The sequence below is a fragment of the Echinops telfairi genome, unplaced genomic scaffold (assembly GCF_000313985.2).
Source record: "Echinops telfairi isolate 266 unplaced genomic scaffold, ASM31398v2 ScPeMD7_7;HRSCAF=31, whole genome shotgun sequence".
NCBI classification, from domain to species: Eukaryota; Metazoa; Chordata; class Mammalia; order Afrosoricida; family Tenrecidae; genus Echinops; species Echinops telfairi.
In genome coordinates, this window is record NW_022103904.1 from 18207316 (window position 1) to 18230574 (window position 23259).

At 44.2% G+C, this 23259-nt stretch overlaps 1 protein-coding gene across 1 annotated transcript in view; it reads left to right on the forward strand.

Moving 5' to 3' along the window:
* The first annotated feature begins 399 nt into the window (after positions 1-399).
* Positions 400-23259, forward strand: part of TNS3 (tensin 3) — a 282342-nt gene continuing 259482 nt past the window's right edge. The window contains exons 1-2 of the mRNA XM_045286291.1: positions 400-483; positions 2798-2909. Of these exons, the coding sequence (XP_045142226.1) occupies positions 442-483; positions 2798-2909 (154 nt within the window). The 5' untranslated portion in view covers positions 400-441. The remainder of the gene's footprint in view (positions 484-2797; positions 2910-23259) is intronic.

The window sequence follows — 23259 nt, forward strand, 5'->3', positions numbered from 1 at the left end:
TTATCTCTCTAGAGAACCCTGTTTAACACAGCCAGGCTTCTGGTTGGTCCTTTGAAAGTTCACTGCTCCTCTTGATTTTTTTATGTGGGTTCTGTTTTGTTGGTATTCGGCTCACTTATTGTTCATGTCTCCGAGGTTCCAGTCAGGTTTTCCTCTGTACGTGTTTTCTCCGCATCTTCATTGAAGCGAGATTGTGCGGTGTGTCTCTCTATGGGGCCATTGGTACCAGGGTCTGGTTGGTCTTTCTGGATGTCAGGTGACCAAAGTAAGGGAGTTGACGTTTCCCTTTCTTCACTTTGAAGGAGCACAATTCCGGTACTCATATCAAGACTGCAGTTCTCAGTGCATTTTCCCTTACATGACAATATTGATGAGAACAACAAAAGCACATGAAGAGATGGATGACATGACAAGATTGCTGTTTGAGTGCTGAGAGACGAAATGATATTAAAAATTGAAGTGGTGAAAACAAAAATCTTGGAGGTGGGTGGGACTGGAAGTTGCCATAATAGAAAACTACAACTGACCAGCCTTGCCAAGAGTGGGATTAGCAGGGAACGTTGAGGAGTGGTCAGTGCACGCTTTCACTTTGGAATGACCTGTTAGATTCCAGTTCCAGTCTGTTGGCAGTGACTTGCTAGAATGGGTAGATAATTTGTTTATACCTGTGTTAGGCTGAGTAGCGCCGAGAAACAAACTCATAAACACACATATGAGTATAAGAGAGAGTTTTATGTAAAAGAGCAATTGAACATGGAGAAAACATCCCAACCCAGTCCAGTCCAAGCCCATAAGTCCAATATTAGCCCACGTGTCTGATACCAATCTATAAAGTCCTCTTCAGACTCACGAAACACATGAAGTGATGCCGAATGCAGGAGGATCACAGGCCAGTGGGTGGGAAGTGTTGGAGATCCAGTAGGCATCTCAGCCTATAGATAGTTACATGATGATCCATAACAGTAGCAAAATCACAGTTATGAAGTAACTGGCAGGGGTCTCCATGTGGCTTCTCCAGGTCCAGGATCTGGCTGCATCAGGGTAGGTCCATGTGGCTTCTTCAGGTCAGGGCACTAGTATAGTTCCACGTGTCTTGTCAGATGCAATGTCTCCCAGGGAGTGAGCAGAAAGAGAGGTGTCTCCCACCTCCAAAGAAGAAATACTGGATTTCCCAGAATTCTCAGGAGAAGGCCATGCCCACACAGCGGCCTCACTCGTTATATCTTGATTGATAGGCCAGACTCCACCCCTTCACTGACAAATTGACACCAGAGTATGAAACTACCACAATACCTAATGATAACAGATTTCAAAATACAAATGTAAGAAACTAAGAAAAACTGGATAAATGTATATATGAAGTAAAATATTTTATTACCCTATTTACAATAATTGATAGAAACAGTTATTAGACAATAAACATCGCTGTATAGATGATTTACATATTTTCAAACAATTTGGCCTAACTGACATTTATAGAAAAATTGGCTCCAAAAGTACAGAATGTACGTTCTTTTGACATGCACATAGCTTTGTTATCAAACTAACAAGTAGTTGTGTCATTTCCCCCAGGTCCTTGAAAACATTTTGTCCGGTCAGTTCACTCTTAGGAATGCAGTGGCAATTATTTTTCTAGTCATTTTTAAAGTCAGTTTTTGACTCCTGATGACCTTGTGTGTGTTAGAGCAGAACTGTGCTCCATAGGGTGTTTAATAATCAATTTTTTGGAAATAGATAGACTGGCCCTGCTTCTGAGGTGCTTCTGGATAGGCTCATGTGGCCAACCTTTCATTTAGGAGCCAAGCATATTTACCATTTGTAATCAACCCCCCCCCCCACACACACACACACAAAATTCCAACTAGCAGTAGTTTAGTGTTTATACCTACTACAGGATATTTCTAAATCTAAACAATGGTTGCAGAAACAATTTACCACAGAAATAAAAACATTGCCTGTCTGTAAGAGACCAATTCTTTATAGGCATAATATTTTTTCAACTACCTTATATACTAATATCACATCTGTGGTGAGTAATCGTTTCACTGAATCTATTATAGTTTAGTTAGTAACAGAATGCCCTGTCAAATATCAGCAAATAAGTCAGCCACAATGATGGGCATTTGGTTTCTAAAGCAATTTGAATTTCTATAAAATTATCAGATAATGCGGTGAGCCTTGATTACATAAATATGAATTTGGAAGATCTTTGGTTAATCTCTTCTTATTTCTCATACCTGTCATTGTATTAGTAGTACTACCACCTCAGAAGGTGTCTTAGATGCCTCAACTCAGACTGATTTGGTCAAAGGTGCAGATATTGATGATTCTGGGGCATCTTTGATGAAGGAAAAATCATCAGCTTCCTTTTAACTTAATTATTCTCCTTGCTTATCTTTTTGGGAAAAGGCTAAGCATTCTGGAAGTACATATGAATTGCTTTGTCATAGTAGTGGTTGGCTGTAAGCCTTATGTCTGGAAGCTTGTTGAATGCAGTGTCACATGAAGTGAGGCCCGTAAATGCTCCTCGCAAATTTGCAGAGGGGATTCGAGGTCCTGTGAGGATGAACTTCCATCAGGATTGTCGAAAGGGGAACGCCCAGCTGGGTGTTGAGGGTCTGCCTGGGGAATTTTACTGTCACCAAGATGATTTCTTGCTCCCTTTTTCCTTAGTCATGTTCCTATTTTAGCACTTTACAAACTTCCTTAGATTTATTATCACCTGATGTAACGATGAAAGAAAAAAAAGCAGACTATGAATTGAAAAGTTGATAACATTTTTCCTTTACTTTTTCAGCCTGGAGAGTTAACCACCAGTTCACACAATTTTAAGAACAAGGCCTTTAAGAAATCCAAAATCTGTGGAATTTGCAAACAAATTATTGACGATCAAGGTATCTCTTGCCAAGGTAAGTCTGTGTTTGTATTTATCTTGCTAAAACAAAGTAAAAGAAATCAAATCAAAGCAAGCGAGAAAGAATGCAAACAAAAAAGAAATGAAAACATTCTTTTGGGAGCTTACAAAAAATAAATTACGGAATTCCCCTCCTTAGCCTCTATTTGTGGTAGGAACCAACCTTATTTATACAAATACATGCTCTTGTGAAAAAATTTCCAGAAAGAACAAATCTACTTATAGGGTTTACTTTCTAAATCTTACTAAAGTTTACCAATGGCAATTTTATTTCATACTGAGACCAGGGTTGATTTTGATATGTCCCTTTCAATATATTGTTATGAAATTACTCCAATCACTAAACGTGTTAGGGTTTGATGTTTAAGTATCAGGTAATCGGTGGTGGGAACTTACTGCTAGTTTTGTGACTACATATTTACAAATTTGTACAATAGAGATGTGACGATTTCTTTTGCTTCCCTTGAGCCCCTGGAATCAGGGCTGGAGGAGAGGGGTATAGTGGGGTTACAGTCACAAAACGGGAGGCAGTTTCGGATGCTGTGGCCCTTGGCGAATGCTTGGTGTTGCTCTTTGGCATTCTATAATCTATGGGGCTTTTAATTTCCTCTCTGGAGAATTCCGAAGGTCTTGGTTCCTGGGCGTCTGTTGAGATGAGGCTGCCTCTTCCTCTCTGTAGCCTGCCTAGCGGATGGTCCTTGATGGCTGTTTTAAATGAACTCGGTTGTAAAAGGAAGATGTAGACTAGTTAAACTTTAGTGGGTATCGATAGCGTGGTCAGGACTTGGTAAGAGTCTCTTGGAATTCCTTTCATGTTAAAGGACCTGGGTCAGGGCAGGAAGGCATGTGCGCTGTTAATCTCTGAAGAGCTATTCCTAGGTGGGCAGGCTGAAGGAACCTGCCCTTTGTGGGAGCACTGCTTTATCACCTCTCTTTCTTCCTTTCTCTCACTCACTCTCTGTGGTTCCCACCCCGAGGCCTATTCTTGGCTTTGGAGTAATGGAGGAGAAGTCCACCATTCGACTTGCCTCCCCGATTCTGTTTCAGGGTGAGCTTCTCAGAATGTTTCCCTCCTTTTTGGCCCTGGACATGGTCTTCTTATGAGTGGGGCTTCTGAGCATCCCTGCACCCCATAAGAGTGAGGTTGGTCCTTTAGAGCTGAAGCGTCACTGGTGTGCGCACATATGAGGCAGAGATCGGCTCACCCCCTGATCAGAGTACTGAGTGATCTGTCTGAGGCTCCTCTCCACAGCACACCACCACCCACAAACTCACTCAGAGATGCGGAGGGGGGCCTGACAGGGTCCTACTTTCCTGTGGACACACAGAGCTCCCACACAGGACTTGGCTTTTCCTTGTGACCAGGCGGGGTGCTACTAGGAATCTTACAGAATCACAGTGCTGTGACAGAGCCTGGATTATGCATGCGCCTTTGGCCACCATAGTCCGGTGGGCTTGTTCAAGGTTTACGTACAGAGTTGTAGGCACGAGAGAACCACGGGGAGCATGCAGCTATTGAGGGCGTTTGCAGCTGAGCTGCCCTCATTCTAGCGGTGGTTCTCAACCTTCCTGATGCCGCCACCCTCTGTTACAGTTCCTAGGTTGTGGTCACCCCCAACCATAACATTATTTTCGTTGCTGCTACTTCATAACTATAATTTTGATACTGTTATGAATTGGGCGACCCTTGTGAAAGGGTCGTTTGACCCCCAAAGGGATCACGACCCACAGGTTGAGAACTGCTATTCTAGAGCTACAGGGAAGAGTCAGGAAATAAGTGTAAGTGGTGAACCTGGAGGGAGAACGCTAGGCTTGAATGGTGACCTGGGGCAATCACTCCAGGGCACTACACACCTCCTCCTTTCCGTGTGCCATCTCTGTTGGTATTCCCAAGGGCTGGGGCCGGCCAGCAGCCTGTGAGCTATTGAAATCATCGGAGCCAGCCTCCAAAGAAAGCACAGATCAGATTTAGGTGATAATCATTGATATGGAAAACCCTGTGAGCCTGGTACATTTCTGGGATGGTTTCCCTCAGTTCTTGCTTCGCAATGCAGCAGAAGCACTTCTGTAAATCCAGGTCCCTTTATGAGAGAAAGGGAAGTTTCGGATCTCTGCAGAGCATGGAAGGCCACACGGCGGGGCCTGTGGGAGATTTCACAACTGAAAATGGCCACTTCAAGGATCACGAAAAACTATGTGTAAAAGGGCCAGAAAGTGGAGTCCACAGAACCAAAAAAGGAAGGGAGAGAGAGAGAGAGAGAGAGAGAGAGAGAGAGAGAGCCCTGAGAAGGCGCTAGCAGGCGCACCACGCACAGGGAGAGATCCCACACTCAGACCTGCAGGTGAGCACCCAAAAGAGAGGGGCAGCCTGTCCTCTGTGCTAGTGATCCCCTCTATCCCCACAGGGGGGCCGGTGGGACAGGCGTGGTTGAGGGTATTGGCCCATCTTAGTCACTGAGTTCAGGTGCACCTGTGACGTGATGTTGCCAGTGCCCAGTGTATGTCCTGGTTAACCTTCACCTGTCCTCGGTGACCTTAGCCTGTGCTTGCCCAGCCCTGAATTTTCCCCAGAGATGTCTAATGTGTGCATGGACAGCTACTTTTTGTTTCACGTAAGCATTTGGTGGAGACAATCTCCTCTATTGCTACTCTTGCTACCTTTCGAGCCCACGTTTGGGTTGCATCCTGGCTTCACCCACTGGAGTTGTTGTGAATCATCTATGACCTTTCCATCCATTGCTTGTCAAGCCTGTGCTGTAAGCATGAGACAGGAGCTTCTGCTTGCACAGTTCTCTGAGGTCTCCAAAGGTTAAGTGTTAAGGGGGAATAGCCCCACCTCCCCCCAGAGGAAGGCACTACAAAGGCTAGCACTGAGGCTACCGCTTGGGGAGAGGCTGTGTCTGATCAGAGCATATGAGAGTAAACTAAGAGGGAAGGACAAAGAGAGCGTGGACTGCAGCCCCGAGGACGATATTCCTGCTCAGAGCAGCCAGTGCACAGAGAGGTCCATAGGGCCAACCCCGCCACGAGACACGACGTCCCTCACTGACCTATAGCACAGTGGGGGTCTGCACCACAGAGACAGTGTGGAATTATACCCTGTCTGACCCCACCACACCGGGGCAAAACACTAAGGGCATTCAGCAGAGTAGCAAGAGGAGCAAAGCAGTAAAGTCCCCGAGGAATACCAAAAATAGACTTTGGGACCAGGGCGTGGCACCCCATCCAACGCAACCAATCTAAAATCAATGGCAAGGAGGATGTAGAATGCTTGGTGGGACTTGATCAAATGCAGTGTAGTTGAGAGGAATTACTGAAAGCCGAATGAAGGTGGAACATGATGGTGGGACAAGAGGAAAGTAAAAGGAAATAGAGGAAAGAACTAGGAGGCAAAGGACATTTATAAAGTTCTAAATACAGGCATGCACATATGTAAATATATTTATATATAGTGATAGGGAAATAGATCTATGTACATATATTTATATGTTAAATATTAAGGTAGCAGATGGACAATGGGCCTTTACTCAAGGCATGAACATTTTGTTTTAATAACCCGGCATTCTGTGATGCTCACTTCCCTGACATGTTCACTGAAGACAAAATGGGTGCTTAAGCAAATGTGGCGAAGAAAACTGATGGTGCCCAGCTATCAAAAGATATAGTGTCTAGGGCCTTAAAGGCTTGAAGATAAACAAGGTGCTATCTAGCTTAGAGGCAACAAAACCCACATGGAAGAGGCACACCAGCCTGTGTGATCATGAGGTGTCCATGGGATCAGGTAGCAGGCATCAAAAACTCAGAACACAAAAATCATATCAATGTGAATGAGGGGGAGGGTGGAGTGGAGACCCAAAGCCCATATGTAGACAGTTGGACATCCCCTCACAGAAGGGTCACAAGGAAGAGACGAGCCAGTCAGGGTGCAGTATAGCACCAATGAAACATACAACTTGCCTCAACTTCTCTAATGTTTTCCCCCCACCCCACTATCATGACCCCAATTCTACCTTACAAATCTGATTAGACCAGAGCATGTACACTGGTACAGATAAGAACTCAGAACACAGGGAGTCCAGGACAGATAAAACCCCTCAGGACCAATAATGAGAGTAGTGATACTAGTAGGGTAAGGGGAAGGTCTGGGGGAAAAAGGGGAAACGATCATAATGATCTACATGTAACCCCTTCCCTGGGGGATGAACAACAAATACGTGGGTGAAGGGAGACAGCGGTTGATGTAAGACATGAAAAAAATAATAATTTATAAATTATCAAGGGTTCATGAGGGAGGGAGAATGGGGGAGGGAGGAAGTGAACTGATACCAAGGGATCAAGTAGAAAAAAATGTTTTGAAAATGCTGATGGTAACATATGTACAAATGTGCTTGACACTATGGATTGTAATAAGAGCTGTAAGAGCCCCCAGTACATGATTAAAAAAAAAAAGGAGCATTTTCTGTACTATGAGATCCATTGTCCTCCATCCAGGCCTGCTACAAATGCCTGGAGAAGCTTCCCTGTGTCTTGCCCTCCATGTATTAATAGGGACCCTAGAGCCTTTCTCTACTCCTCAAGAATACAATGGGAATTGCAGTTCGAGGAAGTCTATATTTTGAACCTCATGCCTTTGGTATTATCAGCTCGGTTGTATACCTATTTGTGGTTTCTCAAATGTGGAACTAAGGTAAATGAAAATATCATTAAATTAGGTGATATGTGGCTGGCATCCTTGAGAGCCATGGAGTTGGACCCAACTGGCTCTTTCCTAAGCCCTTCTCACACCCTGACGTTGGTGGACTCAGTAGGGGCTCCAACCTGCACTGCCTCAAAGGTGTGGTGCCTCTGTCGGTAGAGGGCTTGAAGGGAACAACAGCTCATGAAGCCTGATGCTGCCCTTACATTTCTTTGATGGAGGTGGCATGGTGTGCACACAGCAACCACAGAGCACACCGTGTGTGTGCTGTTCTCTTGGCTCATCACTCTGTGGGTTGGCGTTGGCAGCAGGTTCACCATCCAAGAGGTACACACAGCTGGTTCCTGTGCATGTTCTTGCTGGGAGCTCAGACAGACCTGGGCTGATGGTTAGTCTCTGACCCCACCCATTTGAGTGGCCAAATTGTTTATCCCTCTGAGTTGATAAATTAAGCCTGATAATTTCTATCCAGCAGATGAATAGGGGATTACATGAGACGAATAAATCTCTTAGCCAGCTTCCTGTACCTAGTTTTACTGTTGAAGTTAGAAGTCTTTTTTTAGAATATGTACAAATGAGTTGTTCTCGGTATTCCTGCTTGGTGGTCGTCATCTTTATTCTTGAATTAATTGTTATTCACATGAAGATCATCGTTGTAGACCTAAAGTAGAAGATATAGAGTGGTGATCCTCTAAATCAGCAGTTCTCAACCTGTGGGTCATGACCACTTTGGGGGTCAAACGACCCTTTCACAGGGGTCGTCCAATTCATAACAGTAGCAAAATTACAGTTATGAAGTAGGAACGAAAATAATGTTATGGTTGGGGGGGTCACCACAACATGAGGAATAGTATTAAAAGGTTGTGGCATTAGGAAGGTTGAGAACCACTGCTCTAAATAAAATGGTTTTATTCCCCAAGATTTGCTATTTGGACTTCAAGTGCACCATCTTATCTAATTTGAATATTTCTCTTTCTCTAATTGGTAGAAATGAGGTCTGCGTTCGAGCTGCCCCAAATATCCTTTTTCAGACCTCAGTAGTTCTGGTTTTAGCCACTCTGCAGGAGAATGATGCAGCTGTCTGCTCTCGCACAGATTCGCAGTCTCAGAAACCCATAGACGGTTGCTATGAGTTGGAATTGATTGATGGCAGTGGATTTTGTTCTGTTTTTTAAGGTTATTGTTGCTGTTGGGGGGGTGGGGAGTGTTGGGATATTTCCAGTTCTGTTTTTCCTACTAAAAATAATACTTATTAAAAAAACCAAACAAACCAGTAAATGAAAATGCTAGGTTCCTAGCACATAGCATTAAGCATGGCTGGCATATACTCAACAGCTGGAAGCCTGGGACCTCTTCCCCCAGAAGGATATTTAGAGTCTCCCGCCGCTTCCTGGTGTGTGTCAGAGCGCTCAGCCTGGGGCTCCTTTATATTTTCCTGGATCCTATATTTTCGGTTTCAAAAAGAGCTGTGTTTCGCAGCATTTTTTTAAGATGCAGAATGTGAAATATTATGGAGAACTAAAAGGTGCTTGTCCCCGGGGTGTGGGCATGTGGATAACTGTGTGTGCGTAGTTGCTTGTGGGTGGACACTTATCCATGGAGTGAGAGCCCCTTATGGGATCATCTCTCCACTCAGGGCACTTTGTACAGTTCGGCTGCTCAACACCCTACCTTATCTTATCTTGAGAGAGAGTGGGAAAGACAGAGAGAGAAAGAAATGTTTTCTTTTTGAAAGAGAAAAAAGGGAGTAGACAGTGGCTAAGATTTATCAGAATTTTATTATGCTTATCTTGCTATATATTGTCAAGTTGTTTTTAGAAAGAAACCAAGAGTGCTAACTTCAAGCAATGCTTTAAAAATTAGCATGCATCATGGGAATAATGAAAATGTGTCAAGACAGGGGGTTAGAAAATCAAAAAGGAAGAACATGTTAAGCGTATCTTAAACTGAAAGAATTCAAGAAAAAATTCAAGCCTTGAGTGGTAATATTACAAGATTCTATGGACAAAACATTGAATGATGCAGGAAGCATCAAAAGAAGATGGAAGGAATTCACAGAGCCGATGTAAAAAAGAACTAGTCAACACTCCACCATTTCAGGAGGTAGCATATGAGCAAGAACCAGTGGTGCTGAATACAGAAGTTCAAGCTGCACTGACAGCATTGGCCAAAAACAAGACTCTATGACTTGATGGAATACCAATTAAAATGCGTTCACAAGCTGATAAAGTACTGGAAGCACTTACTTGTTTATACCAGGACATTTTGAAGACAACTACTTGGCCAACTGACTAGAAGTGATCCATATTAGTACCTATTCCAAAGAAAGATGACCCAACAGAATGCTCAGATTATAGAACAGTATTATTGGTATCACATACAAATAAGTTTTTGCTGCAGTTCATGCAACAACAGTTGCAGCAGTGCATTGACAGAGAGCTACCAGAAGGCCCAGCTGGATTCATAAATGGAGGTGGAACAAGGGATATCATTGCTGATGTCAGATGGCTATTGGTTGAAAGCAGAAAACACAAGAAAGATGTTTACTTGAAGCAGTTGAAGCTGAAGATTGAGAATTGCAACCTTCAGTATGGCTTACAATTCTCACAACTGGACCAACAGGTAACCTCATGATAAATGAAGAAAAGGTTGATATTGTCAAGGATTTTGTCTTTCTTGGATCCACAGTCAACGCTCCTGGAAGCAATCGTCAAGAGATTAAAAGATGCATCGCACTGCTGTGGTATTTTCAGTTACGCCACATGCATGTGGAAGCTGTACATTGAAGACCGGAGAAGATTCAATGCATTTGAACTGTGATGCTGGAGAAGAATATTGAAACTACCATGGACTTTCGATCTGTTCTGAAAGCAGTCTGGTCAGAGTGCCCTAAGGGGCAGGATGGTGAGATCTTTGGACATGTTTTCAGGAGAGACCCATCTTTGGAGAAGGACATCATGTTTGGTAGAGTGGAGAGGTGAGGAAGGAGAGAGGAAGGCGCTCTAGGAGATGGATTGACTCTGGCAGCAACAATGGGCTCAAACATACAAACAATTGTGGGACGGCGGAGGACCTGACTATGTTTTGTTTGTTGTACACAGGCTGCTATGAGTCAAAATTGACTCAAAGGCACCTAAAAACAACATGGAAATTGTCAAGTTTACTCATAAGTAGAGAGCCCAATGCCACCGGGCCCATCATTTTGCATGAATGGGTGCCAGCATTTGGCCATCGTGTCTTTGTTAGAGTTTTAATTTGCTATAAAGAAGCGAGATCTTGGGTGTTTTCTCCCTTGGGTATAATTGAGGCCTCCCTTGGCCTGGAGACCCGGGTGTGTGGTGTTTGCTCAACAAGGACATGTGATGACTAAGTGCAGGCTGTAGTTTCGCAATGTAACAGTTGTGCTGTGTGTGGTGGGCACTCATCTTTTTTAAGGAACTGACTGTAGCACTTTTTTCTCCTCCCCGCCCCCCCTCCCCCAAAGACACCACATTCACTGCTGAAGAGTTCATTCTGATTCATCTCGATCCTAGAGAGAGGCTAGAACTGCCCCTGTAGGTTTCTGAGACTAACTCTTTTTTGAAAAAAAAAAAAAGTTTTATTGGCAAATCATTCACATATTATACAGTTTAATAGTTCAATCATATTAAGCATTGCATAGGCTTCATCACAATCCATTTCAGAACATTTCTTCTTTCTTGTTCTCATTATTAGCTCCCCATTTCCCCCCAACCTCTCCTGCAATACTCCCAAGAAACCCAGTTATTGTCTCTATAGATTAACCTATCTTGGATTTTTTTTTAAAGATCATTTTGTTGGGGCCTCTTACAGCTCTTATAACAATCCATACATCAGTTGTATCAAACATATTTGTACCTATGTTGCCATCATTGTTTTCTAAGCATTTACTTACTATTTGAACTCCTGGTATCAGCTCCTCTTTTTCCCTCCCTCTCTCTTACTCTTGGATTTCTTATAAAGAAAAAACACAAAAAAACCCCCAGGAAACCAAACCAAAAACTAACAAAGAAAAAAAAGTAAAACAGAGAAAAACATCAATCAAAAAGAAAGTAGCAAATATTAAAAAGTAGAACACATCTTAAAAAGATCAAAAGGAGAAACACATGATAAATTTAAAATTTTAACCTAACTCCATCTGCAATAATCTACTTTCCAGTGTACTATGCATGCTAGCAAGTTCTCACATCCCTGGTCGATTGATGCTCAATGCATGTGGTTACCCTGCAAATGGACCTTAGCTTCCACTGTCATCCACAGTGTTCTGCAAGCCAGATGTTCACAATTTAACCTCTGATCCGTTCTTTCCTTTGGATTTGGATTATATTGTTTATAATCCTTGAACCACACAGAGTGGTGTGATTCTTCCATCTGGACTTAATTGATACCTCACTTAGATGGCTGCTTGTTGGAAGACAAGCCTGTAAGACCCCAGACAGGTATTAGAACAAAAGTACAAAAACAGATGAAAGTAAAATAAAGCAAAATTCAAAGCGCCTTGTAGCTGGGGATCCCTGCTCTTTTGGTAATATCATTGTGTGTACATGTGGGCTGCCGGTAGGGGATGGGGGATGGGGAAGGGCACTGGAAATCAAAACAATAAAGCGGGAGCTTGGCGGGAAAGCTGAAAAGTGAAGTTTGGGTGTGCTGCTTCTACCTGTACCTAGCTACCCAGCCAATCTGCTCTTTACCACAGCCCCTAAGTGTCCGAGGTAGGAGGTTTGGCTTGCTGGGTTGACTCTGTTGGGGAGGTGTGGCGCTCAAGAAGAGGCGCGTTCAGCTGGTCAGTGGTAAAGAGGCTTTGCTACGATCCTAGTTTAAGAAACGTGCATTTCTTGCTGCAAAGAAGTGCAAGACATCTTTCCTAGAGGTGCAACCTATATGGAAGTTGCTGAGGAAATCGTCCCATCCTTGTTATCTGGTGGCCAACTCCCTAGTGGAACTTCCTGACACCATTATCATTTTGTAGTAGAGAGCCATATAAATCATCTCAATCGCCATACGGTTAATTGTATCTGTTGAGAGTATCATTAATTTAGTCAATGATGTAGAGTTTAACAGTAGGAACCCTGGGGTGTAGTGGTTGCCCATTAGGCTGTGATCCACATGATCAGCAGTTAGAGACCACCAGCAACCCTGAGGGTGAAAGACTGGGTTTTCTATTCCCATAAACAGTTAAGTGTTGGAAAGGCAGGTTGGGGGGGGGGGGTTGCCGTTAAGTCAATATGGACTCAATTGCAGCGAGCTTGGTTTTGGTTGGAGAGTTTAAAACGCTGTTGAGAAAAGGAAATTACATATGTGTAGGCTAGCTTTTCAGACCAGAAAACATGAATTATTCACTTGTACAGGTTGAAAGTTTAAGCAACTGAATACTGTTAACATGAGGGTTGGGTATGGAGCAAAACTTTAAACAACACGCATTCACATAGACAGTACCATGCCTGCCTCACTAACACATGAGATTTTACCTCTTTTTCTTAAACAGATCTTACCTCTTTATAGGAGTAGAAAGCCTTGCCTTTTTCCTTCAGAGCTCCTGGTGGTTTCAAACTGATGACCTTGTGGTTGGCTGTACAACACATAACCACTATGCCACAAGGGCTCTTTTTCACCCCAGGTTGAGAAAAATTCCATGTTAATCTCAGTAGGTTGGCCAGTGAAATTCACCCAACGTTGCCTCAGAAGATATGCTTGGTGGTCTCCCAAACTATGAGTCAGAGCTAACTCAAGGGCAGCTAACACCACCAACGACAGAACTCTTTGAATACATCTTTTTTTTTAAGGCAACCATTTATTAACATGACAGTAGATGATTTTCACTTCTCTTTTCATCATTAGCTTCGTCTTTCTTTTTCTCACTTCCCTCTTCCCTAGAGCCCATTTTCCCCAGGAGGAATGAATGCTCTTTGGTTCCCAGCAGTTGAGTCCTTGTGTATTGGGTCTCCACTCTGAGCCTCGAGCAGAGAGTCTGAGCGTAAGTGGAGGAGGGGTCAGAAGCACCTGCTCTTACTCTCTGGAAGGTTGTAGCCCCATGGCACGTTCGCTCCTCCATAGACCTGCTGATTTTGAGAGAACATTCGCTGGAAAGGAGACAAGAACAAGGTCTCCAGTTCTGGGTCATATTCTAGAAACTCGGACATTTAGCTTTTCTGTCAGTTTTCTCAAACCTCGAGTGGATCTCATGACATAAGCTTCATGGGAGACAATCAAGATCCATGAGCACGTAGTGGGTCAGCTCAGACGAGAAGGGGAAGGCTGGCTCGGAACAGTGTTGATCCTAGGAGAGCTTTCTGGACATTAGCAGCTCACTCATTGCTGGGACCAGTGCCTGTGTCTTAGCCTATTGACCCGAGCTCATTCACAAGGTGTTCCTTCAGTCCTTCCTTGTGTTGGGAGGCTGGTTGGTGTGTGCATCATCAGTGAGTTTTCTGGGTGTCTTGGCCTCCCTGGTGGGCCCATGCATATACATCCTCTGTACCTGACTGTGGTATCTGCTGGCTTTTCTCTGCCCACATTGCCTCATAAAGCAAGGCCCCCCTGCTCCAGGCACCCAGGCTGGTGGGCCCAGGGTGGACTGTCTCTACAGGATGTTGGCTGCTGGCCCATTCCTAGCAGCTGCATGGTAGGAGGTGTTAGTGGTAGCAGGTGTTTCCCCAGTGCCTTGGTTGCCTTCTTTCTGGGACGAGTTAGTGCCAGGAATGTTTTCTGAGGAATAATGCATGGGTCACAAGAAGAATGGCACCTGTCCTGTAGAGGAAAGAATGCGACCCACCAGGGGACCATACGCACATGGTGTCTGAGATGGGCTATCTAAGGCCAGAGGTGGCGTCAGGGCAGGAGAGGCAGCAGTTGGGCACTGCTATCCCGCTTTCTGGCAAGAAGGGAGCTGTGCCTCTTAGTCCCAGGAGGGTATTTTCATAGTGTTACATTAATCGGGTGGACATCCTGTTCTTGGACACCGGTAAGCTTCATCCAGATGGCAAATGTCTGGTTTTCTCATTGTGGTGTTTAAAATAGGCTACGAGAATTCAAAACAGTGTGTCATATTTAGGCATATAACTATACTAATTAGTACACCAACGTATTTTTAAGATAAAGTGTTTTATGCGTTGTCTTTTATACCTTATCTTTTTCCTCATCTCAAAAGTGATGTAAGTTGTTTTTATGTGAAATATTAGGGAGAAGTTCAATGATATCTGAGCCAGCCTGTCCATCCATCTACTTGAACACAGGAAGTGCTGACACACGGGCTGAACTGGGCTAAAAGTACCGAGGTCACTGTGTTGGGATGGCCAGGAAATTTCCTGGAGGAAATGAAGCAAGCCTGGCCCCTGGAAGTGTGTATGGAATGACGGCAGGAAGGGTTGGTGACAGGCTGTCTGAGCGAAAATGGAGTCTAACTGTGCCAGACTTTGGGGGAGAGTCACTCTGTATCTTGGGCAAAAGTGTGCTTGCAGGTCAGCATGCGTGATCAGCAGACTTGCTCTCAGCCCTCTGGTCAGATCTCATCCGGCTGCTCTCTCTCGTCTGGCTTGTTTGTTCCTTGCTTCTTCTGAGAGAGGCCTAAGGGGGTTCTCAGCGATCAAAGCTATCACAAAATGAGGCTGAACTGAATGTCATGGATCTGAGCTTTAATGGAGAGCAGCTGAAAGCACATATATGCAATCCATGCAGAGAAATTGGAAAATAACATTTGTAAGCAAAAGCAAAAGCAAAACAACACTTCCCAAGTGTTTGTCTTTTGCTGCTGATAATTTACCATGGATTGCAATCTCTTTTCTCCTTTGAAAACAAAGTTGAGGTGTAGGACTATTCAGATCACAAGTTTGTGGAGAGGGAGTGTGACCATTTTTGTTTGTTTCATGCCTTTGTATAATTGCTCATTTTATTGGGGGCACTTACAGATACTATAACAATCCATAAATCAATCACACCAAGCAAACTTGTACAGATGCTGCCATCATCATTTTTAAAACATTCTTTTCTACTTGAGCCCTTTGATATCAGTTCCTCCTTATTTCCTCCCTCCCCCAACCTATCACCCTTGTGAACCCTTAATCAATGATATATTATTATCATTTCATATCTTACACCAGCCAGTGTATCTCTTCACCCACAGTTCTGTTATTCATCCCCGTCGAGGGGGTTATGCATCCATCATTGCTAGCAGTCTCTCCCCCTGCCCCTCACCTCTATTCCCCAGCTCCCTTCCCGTACCCTTACGGGATTGTTACTCCCAGTATTGTTTCTGAGGGATTGATCTATTCTGGATTCCATGTGTCAAAAGCTCTTATCTGTACCTATGTACATATGCCAGTCCAGCAAGATTTGTGGGGATGAACTGGGGCCATGACAGTGGAGAGAGGAAGCATTAAACAACTAGAGGGATGTTGTGTGTTTCATTGGTGCTGTACTGCACCCTGGATAAGTCCTCCCTTCTGTGTGGCCCTTCTGTGAGGGAATGTCCAATTATCGACAGATGGCTTGGGTCTCCACTATGACCCCTCTCCTTATAATGATATGATTGTTTGTTTCTGATTTTCTGATACCTGATCCCATCGACATGTCACGATTACACAGGCTGGTGTGCTTTTTTCATGTGGGCTGTGGGCTTTGTTGCTTCCCTGCTAGATGCCTGCTTGTTAAAGTTTAAGCCTTTAAGACCCCAACGCTATATCTTTTGATTGCTGGGCCATCAGCTTTCTTCACCACATTTGCTTGTGTGCACCCATTTTGTCTTCAGCAATCATATCACGAAGGTATCACACAGTGTCACATTATTACAACAAAGTGTTCTTGTGTTGAGGGAAAACTTAAGTAGAGGTCCAAAATCCATCTGCTACCTTAGTGCTTTAGCATATAAAAATATATACATAGCCCAGTTCCCCTATATTTATATATTAATATATTTACGTATATGCATTTCTATATTTATACCTCTCTCTATAGCTTTCACTTCCTAGTTCTTTCCTCTATTTCCTTTATTTTCCTCCTGCCCCATGCTCTCAGTCATTTCTCTCAGCTACATTACAGTTGATCAAACACCACTAGAGACTCTGTAGCCTCCTTGCCATTGATTATCCGGACAGGCCACCCTTAAAGTCAGCAACAATATGCACCAGTTCACAGGCTCAAAAATCTTCATCTGGTCGGGCTCTGGTCAACTCAATGTGGGCGGCCTCACTCAGCCTCCACAAGGTGCCCATTGGTCACCTTGCCTTTAGACCACGGACTCTCACCAATACTCAAGAAGCCTAGCTCCCTCATACAAGGTCATGAACTTTAGACCAGTCAACCCGCTCTCGTCTTCTCCTTTTTCCCCTGTAAACCAAGTCCACAGGTGTCAGTGACCAAACTCAACCTGTCTCTTTATTGCTGCATTTCTCCCACTTCCACTCAACAAGTAGATCCAGGTGGTCACCCAGCAAGCATTTCAGCCTGCTCTCCGGCTCCCTTTAACATTCAGTCCCAGAGAGGAGTTTTCTTCATGGTTCCAGATTTTTTCCAGCTTCTGACAAAGATCATTGTTTCCTGAGTACTCCAAAGCACTGGGTGGGGTACATATTTTATCCAATTTATATACTGCCCACTTATAACAACCCAGTGCTCTGAGGAGACACTCATGCTTTTCCACATGAAGAATCTTCATTCCAATTGGAACCTTGTGAAATCCACATCCATAGGCAAAGTCAAATGCTCTAAGTTTTTCAAAGTAAATGCTTCGGGCCCTGCGGGACACTCAACTCGTAGATCCAGATGTCCCCTCCATCTCACAAAACACACACAATGATGCCGACTGCAGGAGGAAAGCCGAATCAGTGAGCGTGTAAGCATCTCAGCCGGCCTTGTGTGCGTGTGTGTTGGGGGTTGGGGGTGCTAGAATGGGAGAGGAGGAAGTGGGAGGAAGGGAGTGGTGAGACAACAAACTCAGGGATAGGGGATTATCAAGGGATCTAAACACCAACGGTCCTGTGGTTTTCTCCTTAGGGTTGTTTATCCTGCCTATCATATAGATAGACATATGATTTTTTTTTTAAAGAGAGAGAAAAGCCTATGCGTAGTTCCAGGTCTATCTGCTGACCTTTGGTGGATGTCTCCCAACCAGTGAGGGGACCTTTTTAATAAAGATTCTAATACTGTGCCTGCTAAGTGCTGTGCAGTCAGTTCTGACCCCTAGCCACACTACGTAAAACCAAACGAACACTGCCTGGTATTTGCGCCATCCTCACAATTACTCTGTTTGCGTCCATTTTTACATCCGCTGTGTCATGTCGTCTCATGGAGAGCCTTCCTCTCTTTCACCGACCCTCTGCCTTACTCAGCGTGATGTCCTTTCCCCGAGACTGCTTTCTCCTGACCAGAAGCATCTGAGTCCGGCTGTGCCCTCCGTGCTTTTGAGGCCATTCTGTCTGTACTTCCGAGGCAGCTTTGTCTGTTGTTCTGGCAGTCCACAGGACTTGCCATAGATTTGGCCAACATTGTAATTCAAAATCCAACTCTTCTGCAGTCTTCCTTGCTCACTGTCTAACTTTCACAGCACACGGGCTGCGTGAAAATGCCATGCTTGGGCCAGGGGCACTTTAGTCCTCAAAGTGACGCCTTTGCTTCTTCTTCTATTTTTTTCCCCATCGATTTATTTTTAATCGTTTTATTAGGGGCTCATACAACTCTTATCACAATCGCCTTTGCTTCTTAACATTGTAAAGATCTGTTGATCTTTGTAGCAGATTTGCCCAGGACAGTATCTTATTTGATTCCCACCCCCACACCCCTGCTGCTTCCGTGAGCGTTCATTGTGGATTCAAGTGAAATGAGACCCCGGAAACGTTCATCTTGCCTTGTCTCTTCGGACATCGTCTGTGGTCTAGTGGAGAGGATTTGGGTTTTCTTTACCCGGAATTCCTGTCCATACTGCTTTTCACCAGCCAGTGTTTCTCCTCCTCCTTCCTGGGAGCGAGCCCGGCTGTGTTATCTGCATATTGCAGATTGTTCATCAGGCTTTCCCCAATCCTGAGGCTGGGTTCTCCTTTCATAAGGTCCAGCTCTCAGGTTATTTGCTGAGCATGTCGGTTAAATAATATGGTGAAAGGAGACATTCCTGACACAACTCTCCTGATTTTAAACCCTCGGTCTGCCCGAGGAACGCTGGGGAAATGGAGTCTGGGTGGCGTAGTGGCTTTGAGACGGGGCCTGGTGCCATGGAGAAGCGTTGTGCTGGAGGTTATGAGCTGGGCTGCGACTGTGCTTTCTACTCCTGTCAGTCAGTTAGCCTCAGAAACCCCGAGGGGCAGTTTTATCCTGACCTCTAGGGTCACTATGAGTCAGCATGGACTCACAGGCAGTGATTGAGTTGTTCTAGAAAGACCCTCTCGTTTATGTATGAGATCGGTCTGCATACAATGATGTGCTCTGGAATTCCCATTCTTCTCAGTGTTGTCCAGTTTGTTGTGACTCATACAGTCAAGTGCATTTACAAAGTCAATGAAATACAAGTAAACACCTTTCTGGTATTCTCTGCTTTCAGCCGAGATCCACCTGACATTGGCAGTGATTTCCCGCCTGCCACATCCTTTTATGAATCTGACTTGAATTTATAGCAGCTCCATATTGCTGTAACGTTTTAAAAATTATCTTTAACAAAATTTTACTTACGTGTCATCAATGATATTGCTCAGTAATTTTGCCTTTATTTGTCACTTTTTTTTGCAGTGGACACAAATATGGATCTCATATTTGGTTGGCCAGGTAGCTGTTTCCCAAATTTTTGGCAATAGAGCATTTAGTGCTTTTTGTACTGTCTCAGCTTGTTGAAACACTTCAATTGGTATTCTGTCAATTCCTGTAGCCTTACTTTTTCTTATTTATTCAGCATAGCTTGCAACTCTATGTTCAATACCATTCGTTCTTGATCATTTGCTACCTATTCAAATAGTTGGATTTTAACCAAGTCTTTTTGATTCAGTGACTCTGTATTTCTTCCATCTTTTAAAAAATTTTCTTGGGTGGGGGGAGGGTGCTTCATGCATCATCCAGTATTTTGTTTATAGATTAATTCAATATTTCAGATCAAGACTTGAAGTTTTATTTTGGGTCTTTCACCTGCAGTATTTTCCATGTATTCTTTCTTTTTGGCAAAGCCCACTGATGACGTTGAGAACGTATTTGCAATGAAGAAACACTGTGCCCAATATGTAGATAAATCTCACCACAGCAGCTCTGTTACTGTTGAGTCAGTTCTCCCTCTTGTCTGCCCCGTGCATAAATAGAATAGAACAATGCTCTGTAGGGTTCTCTCTTGTTATCCGTATAGAAGCAAATCCCCAGGCCTTTCTTCTCTGCACTGCTCGGTGAGTTTGAAATGCCAACCTTTAGGCTAAATGGCACGTGCAAGCCATTTGTGATACCCAGGGATCAGCACGTAGAATGTGTACAGTAAAATTTAGCGATTACGCTTATCATTATTCTAAGAATGTCTCCTTGTGTTATAATGTCTTCGTTGTGGTTAAAATTTTAGAGCCTATATATAGCCATCAGCCACTTGTAGCAACTGAACATTTGACATGTGGCTGATTGAAATTGAGAAGTGTTGTAAGTGAAACAGTGGACTTTAGTATAATAAAAAGAATGTAACTACAGTGAACCCTCGTTTATCGTGGTTAATGAAATTCCGCGAAGTAGGATTCCTTATATCCAAAAGTTTTACCTTTTCCTGGATGGTGAGCATCTTCCTCTGGCGCTTATTTTTATTGTCAGAAGGCTCAGAAGAAGCAGCTCATTTAGGAGCCATCATAGGGCTTAGATAAAATATCATAAAAATCGCAAACAATTACAGTACACTGTACAAAAGCAAAAATGCATCTGATATGTAGCTCCGATACGTAGTGATGCAGACAGAAGCGTGTACAGTATGAGCCAATCAGTGGCAGTAATGACAGAGCATGCGCTGTTACGCAAAAACCGCGATAGAGTGAAGCCGCGGAAATCGAAGCGCGAAGTGGCGAGGGTTCACTGTATATCATTACTACTTTTACGATAATAGTCACATGTTGAAATGATAATAATTTAGATAATACCAAAACCAGGCCGACTATCATATTGAATCAATTTTGACTCATATTTCAGATATATGGGGTTAAGTGCAGTTGATCGTTAAACTTAGTATCGTCGCTTTTACTTTTTGAAAACATAGATACTAGAGAATTCAAAATACACTCAGGACTGGCATTATACTTTTACTTCGATTAGGCCGTCTAGAATCAGTTTGACCTAGGTTTAAATGCTGCTGAAGCAGACCTGAGCCTTGGGGACTCCAGGATATTCCCTGTGTAATGCAGCCTATACAATTCTGTCCAGGGCGAGTCCCAGGCCCTGGGAGAATCTCAGCATGACTGCTCTGTCTCACAAAGAGGCAGGCTGCTTAGTCAGTTTCCCAGTGAGTCGCTGGGAGCCCCTGTTCCCATTCCTCCCACGCAGGGTGAATGAGTGAGAGACTAGATCAGGGGTTCTCAACCTGTGGGTCGTGACCTCTTTGGGGGGTCGAATGACCCTTTCACAGGGGTCACCCGATTCACAGCAGTAGCAAAATTACAGTTATGAAGTAGCAACGAAAATCATTTTATGGTTGGTGGGGGGTCACCACACATGAGGAACTGTATGACAGGGTCGCCGCATTAGGCAGATTGAGAAAGACTTCTCTAGAGAAATTCATCGGCGCTTCAGTGGCAGACCTGCCTTCTGCTTCTGCAATAACTGCTGGAAGCTGGGGACCATCTGTCGGACTGTCCAGCACCTCTTCCTTTCTTTTCATGACTGCACGGCATGTCTATGATTCTCCCTTGTCACCATGGCTCGGGTGACGCTGTAATTACCCGGCAGGAGTGATCTGCGCCATGTGATTTCCCCGGTTCAGAGGCTTGGTTTCACTGATGGGGCTGCTGACTTCCTAAACCTTGGAGGGGCCTCACTCCAGAGCTCACACTGAACGTTTTATCTAGAACGTTTTCCCCGTGGCTGCCCGCCTGCACATCTTGGGGTACAGCCCTAGCATAAATTCTGCGAATTCGCCCTCCCTATGATTCCCTTTTGTTTGGATGCTCTTGTCCTCTGTGACAGTGCTGATTGTGAAGTGACTAGCGAGCTCTCCCTGTGCTTGTGGGCCAGCAGCGGCCTCTGCCATCAGAGTGGAAGCACATGAGTGTCGGGGGGTGGGGATGGGGGTGGAAGAGTTGGCCCCCAACCGATGTGCCTGTCCTGTGCTGACTGTGCCCTCACTAGTCTTCCAGCATGTCTTGCTCAGTCCTCGAAGAACCACCACAGCTCAGCTAGTATGGTTGCAGTGAGTAGGCCCCCCAAGAGTTCAAACTTTAGGGGCCAAGATACATTCACCTACAGAAACACTGTCAGTGTGATAAGTGCTTCTGTCCAGATGTGTACAAGGGGACAGCAGGAGGAGGTCCCGTTGTTAGAATAAGACTGAACTCATGCATTCCGTTTCTGCACTTACCGATCTGCTTCACTGGACTTTCCAAACAAGCTTAGATTTAAATAAGGCAAGTGACTGGGACACTTATTGAACTTGGTGCGCACTTCTTGACCAAGCACTCAGGGAAGGTGCAGTAAATGTAAATTGCCTGAAAACCTAAATGATTTTTCCTGTGCAGACAAATGTCTGGATCATGAATCTGTTCTTCTCTGGCAAATCCATGATAAAGAGTTTCAAATACGATTTCAACCGCTGTTTCTTAGTCTTTCAAGCACAAAGAAAGGCAAACACATAAACACTGGGTCTCGTCTAGAGCCGAACACAAAGTGAAGCTGGATTTTTGTGAATTGGAAAGTTATTGGGTTGCTCTTCTGCCTCTCTGTCCCCCTTTGGAGCTTCATCATCTGAGACCGCAGCTTTCTGAGTGTCTGCTCCATTCTCTTATCTTTTGTTTATTTAAAAAAATTGTAGCAAGCATATATGTAAAAAAACAACTGACCTGTAAACAATCTTTACATATATAATTCAATGACATTAATTACACTCATCGTGTTATTTAAACATCACCTTTATCTTTTCCCAAATGATATTGTCACCTGAAGGGGAAGCTCAGTGTCTCCTAATTTTGGGGTCCTTCTCTTTGTAGGTTCTTTGCTGAACAATTTGAGGTAATAAGTCTCCCAGCCCCAAGGCCAGCCCTCACCCCCAAGCTCAGCCAGTAATAATTTGCTCTGTTCTCCCAGAAAATGCTCCGCCTTGTCCACATTCCGGAGACACACGCGCTGATGTTGCTGCAGGGAATCATTCGTTTTCCAGAAGCCCAAGAGGGAGAGACAGACACATTCCCAGGGCCATATTTCTTCGGTCTTAGCCTGCAGATGGAAAGTAGTCTGCCATGAATGATGTACTGTTTCTTCTCCGTTAGTAGCAATGCTCTTTTCAGTTTTCCATGGGCTACACGTCTGTATACCTTCCTCTGCATAGGCCTCTCCTGATGTGCCTGCACACTGGCTTTCTCAGTCACTCTGCAGGAACGCTTTAATCTGCTGGTGTTTGGAATGAAATCCTTCCTATTCTCGGGTCTGTGGTTGGAAGAAAGGCCTGGCTGCGCATTTCCTGCACAGTCCCCCTGCCCCCTACCGCCCCCCC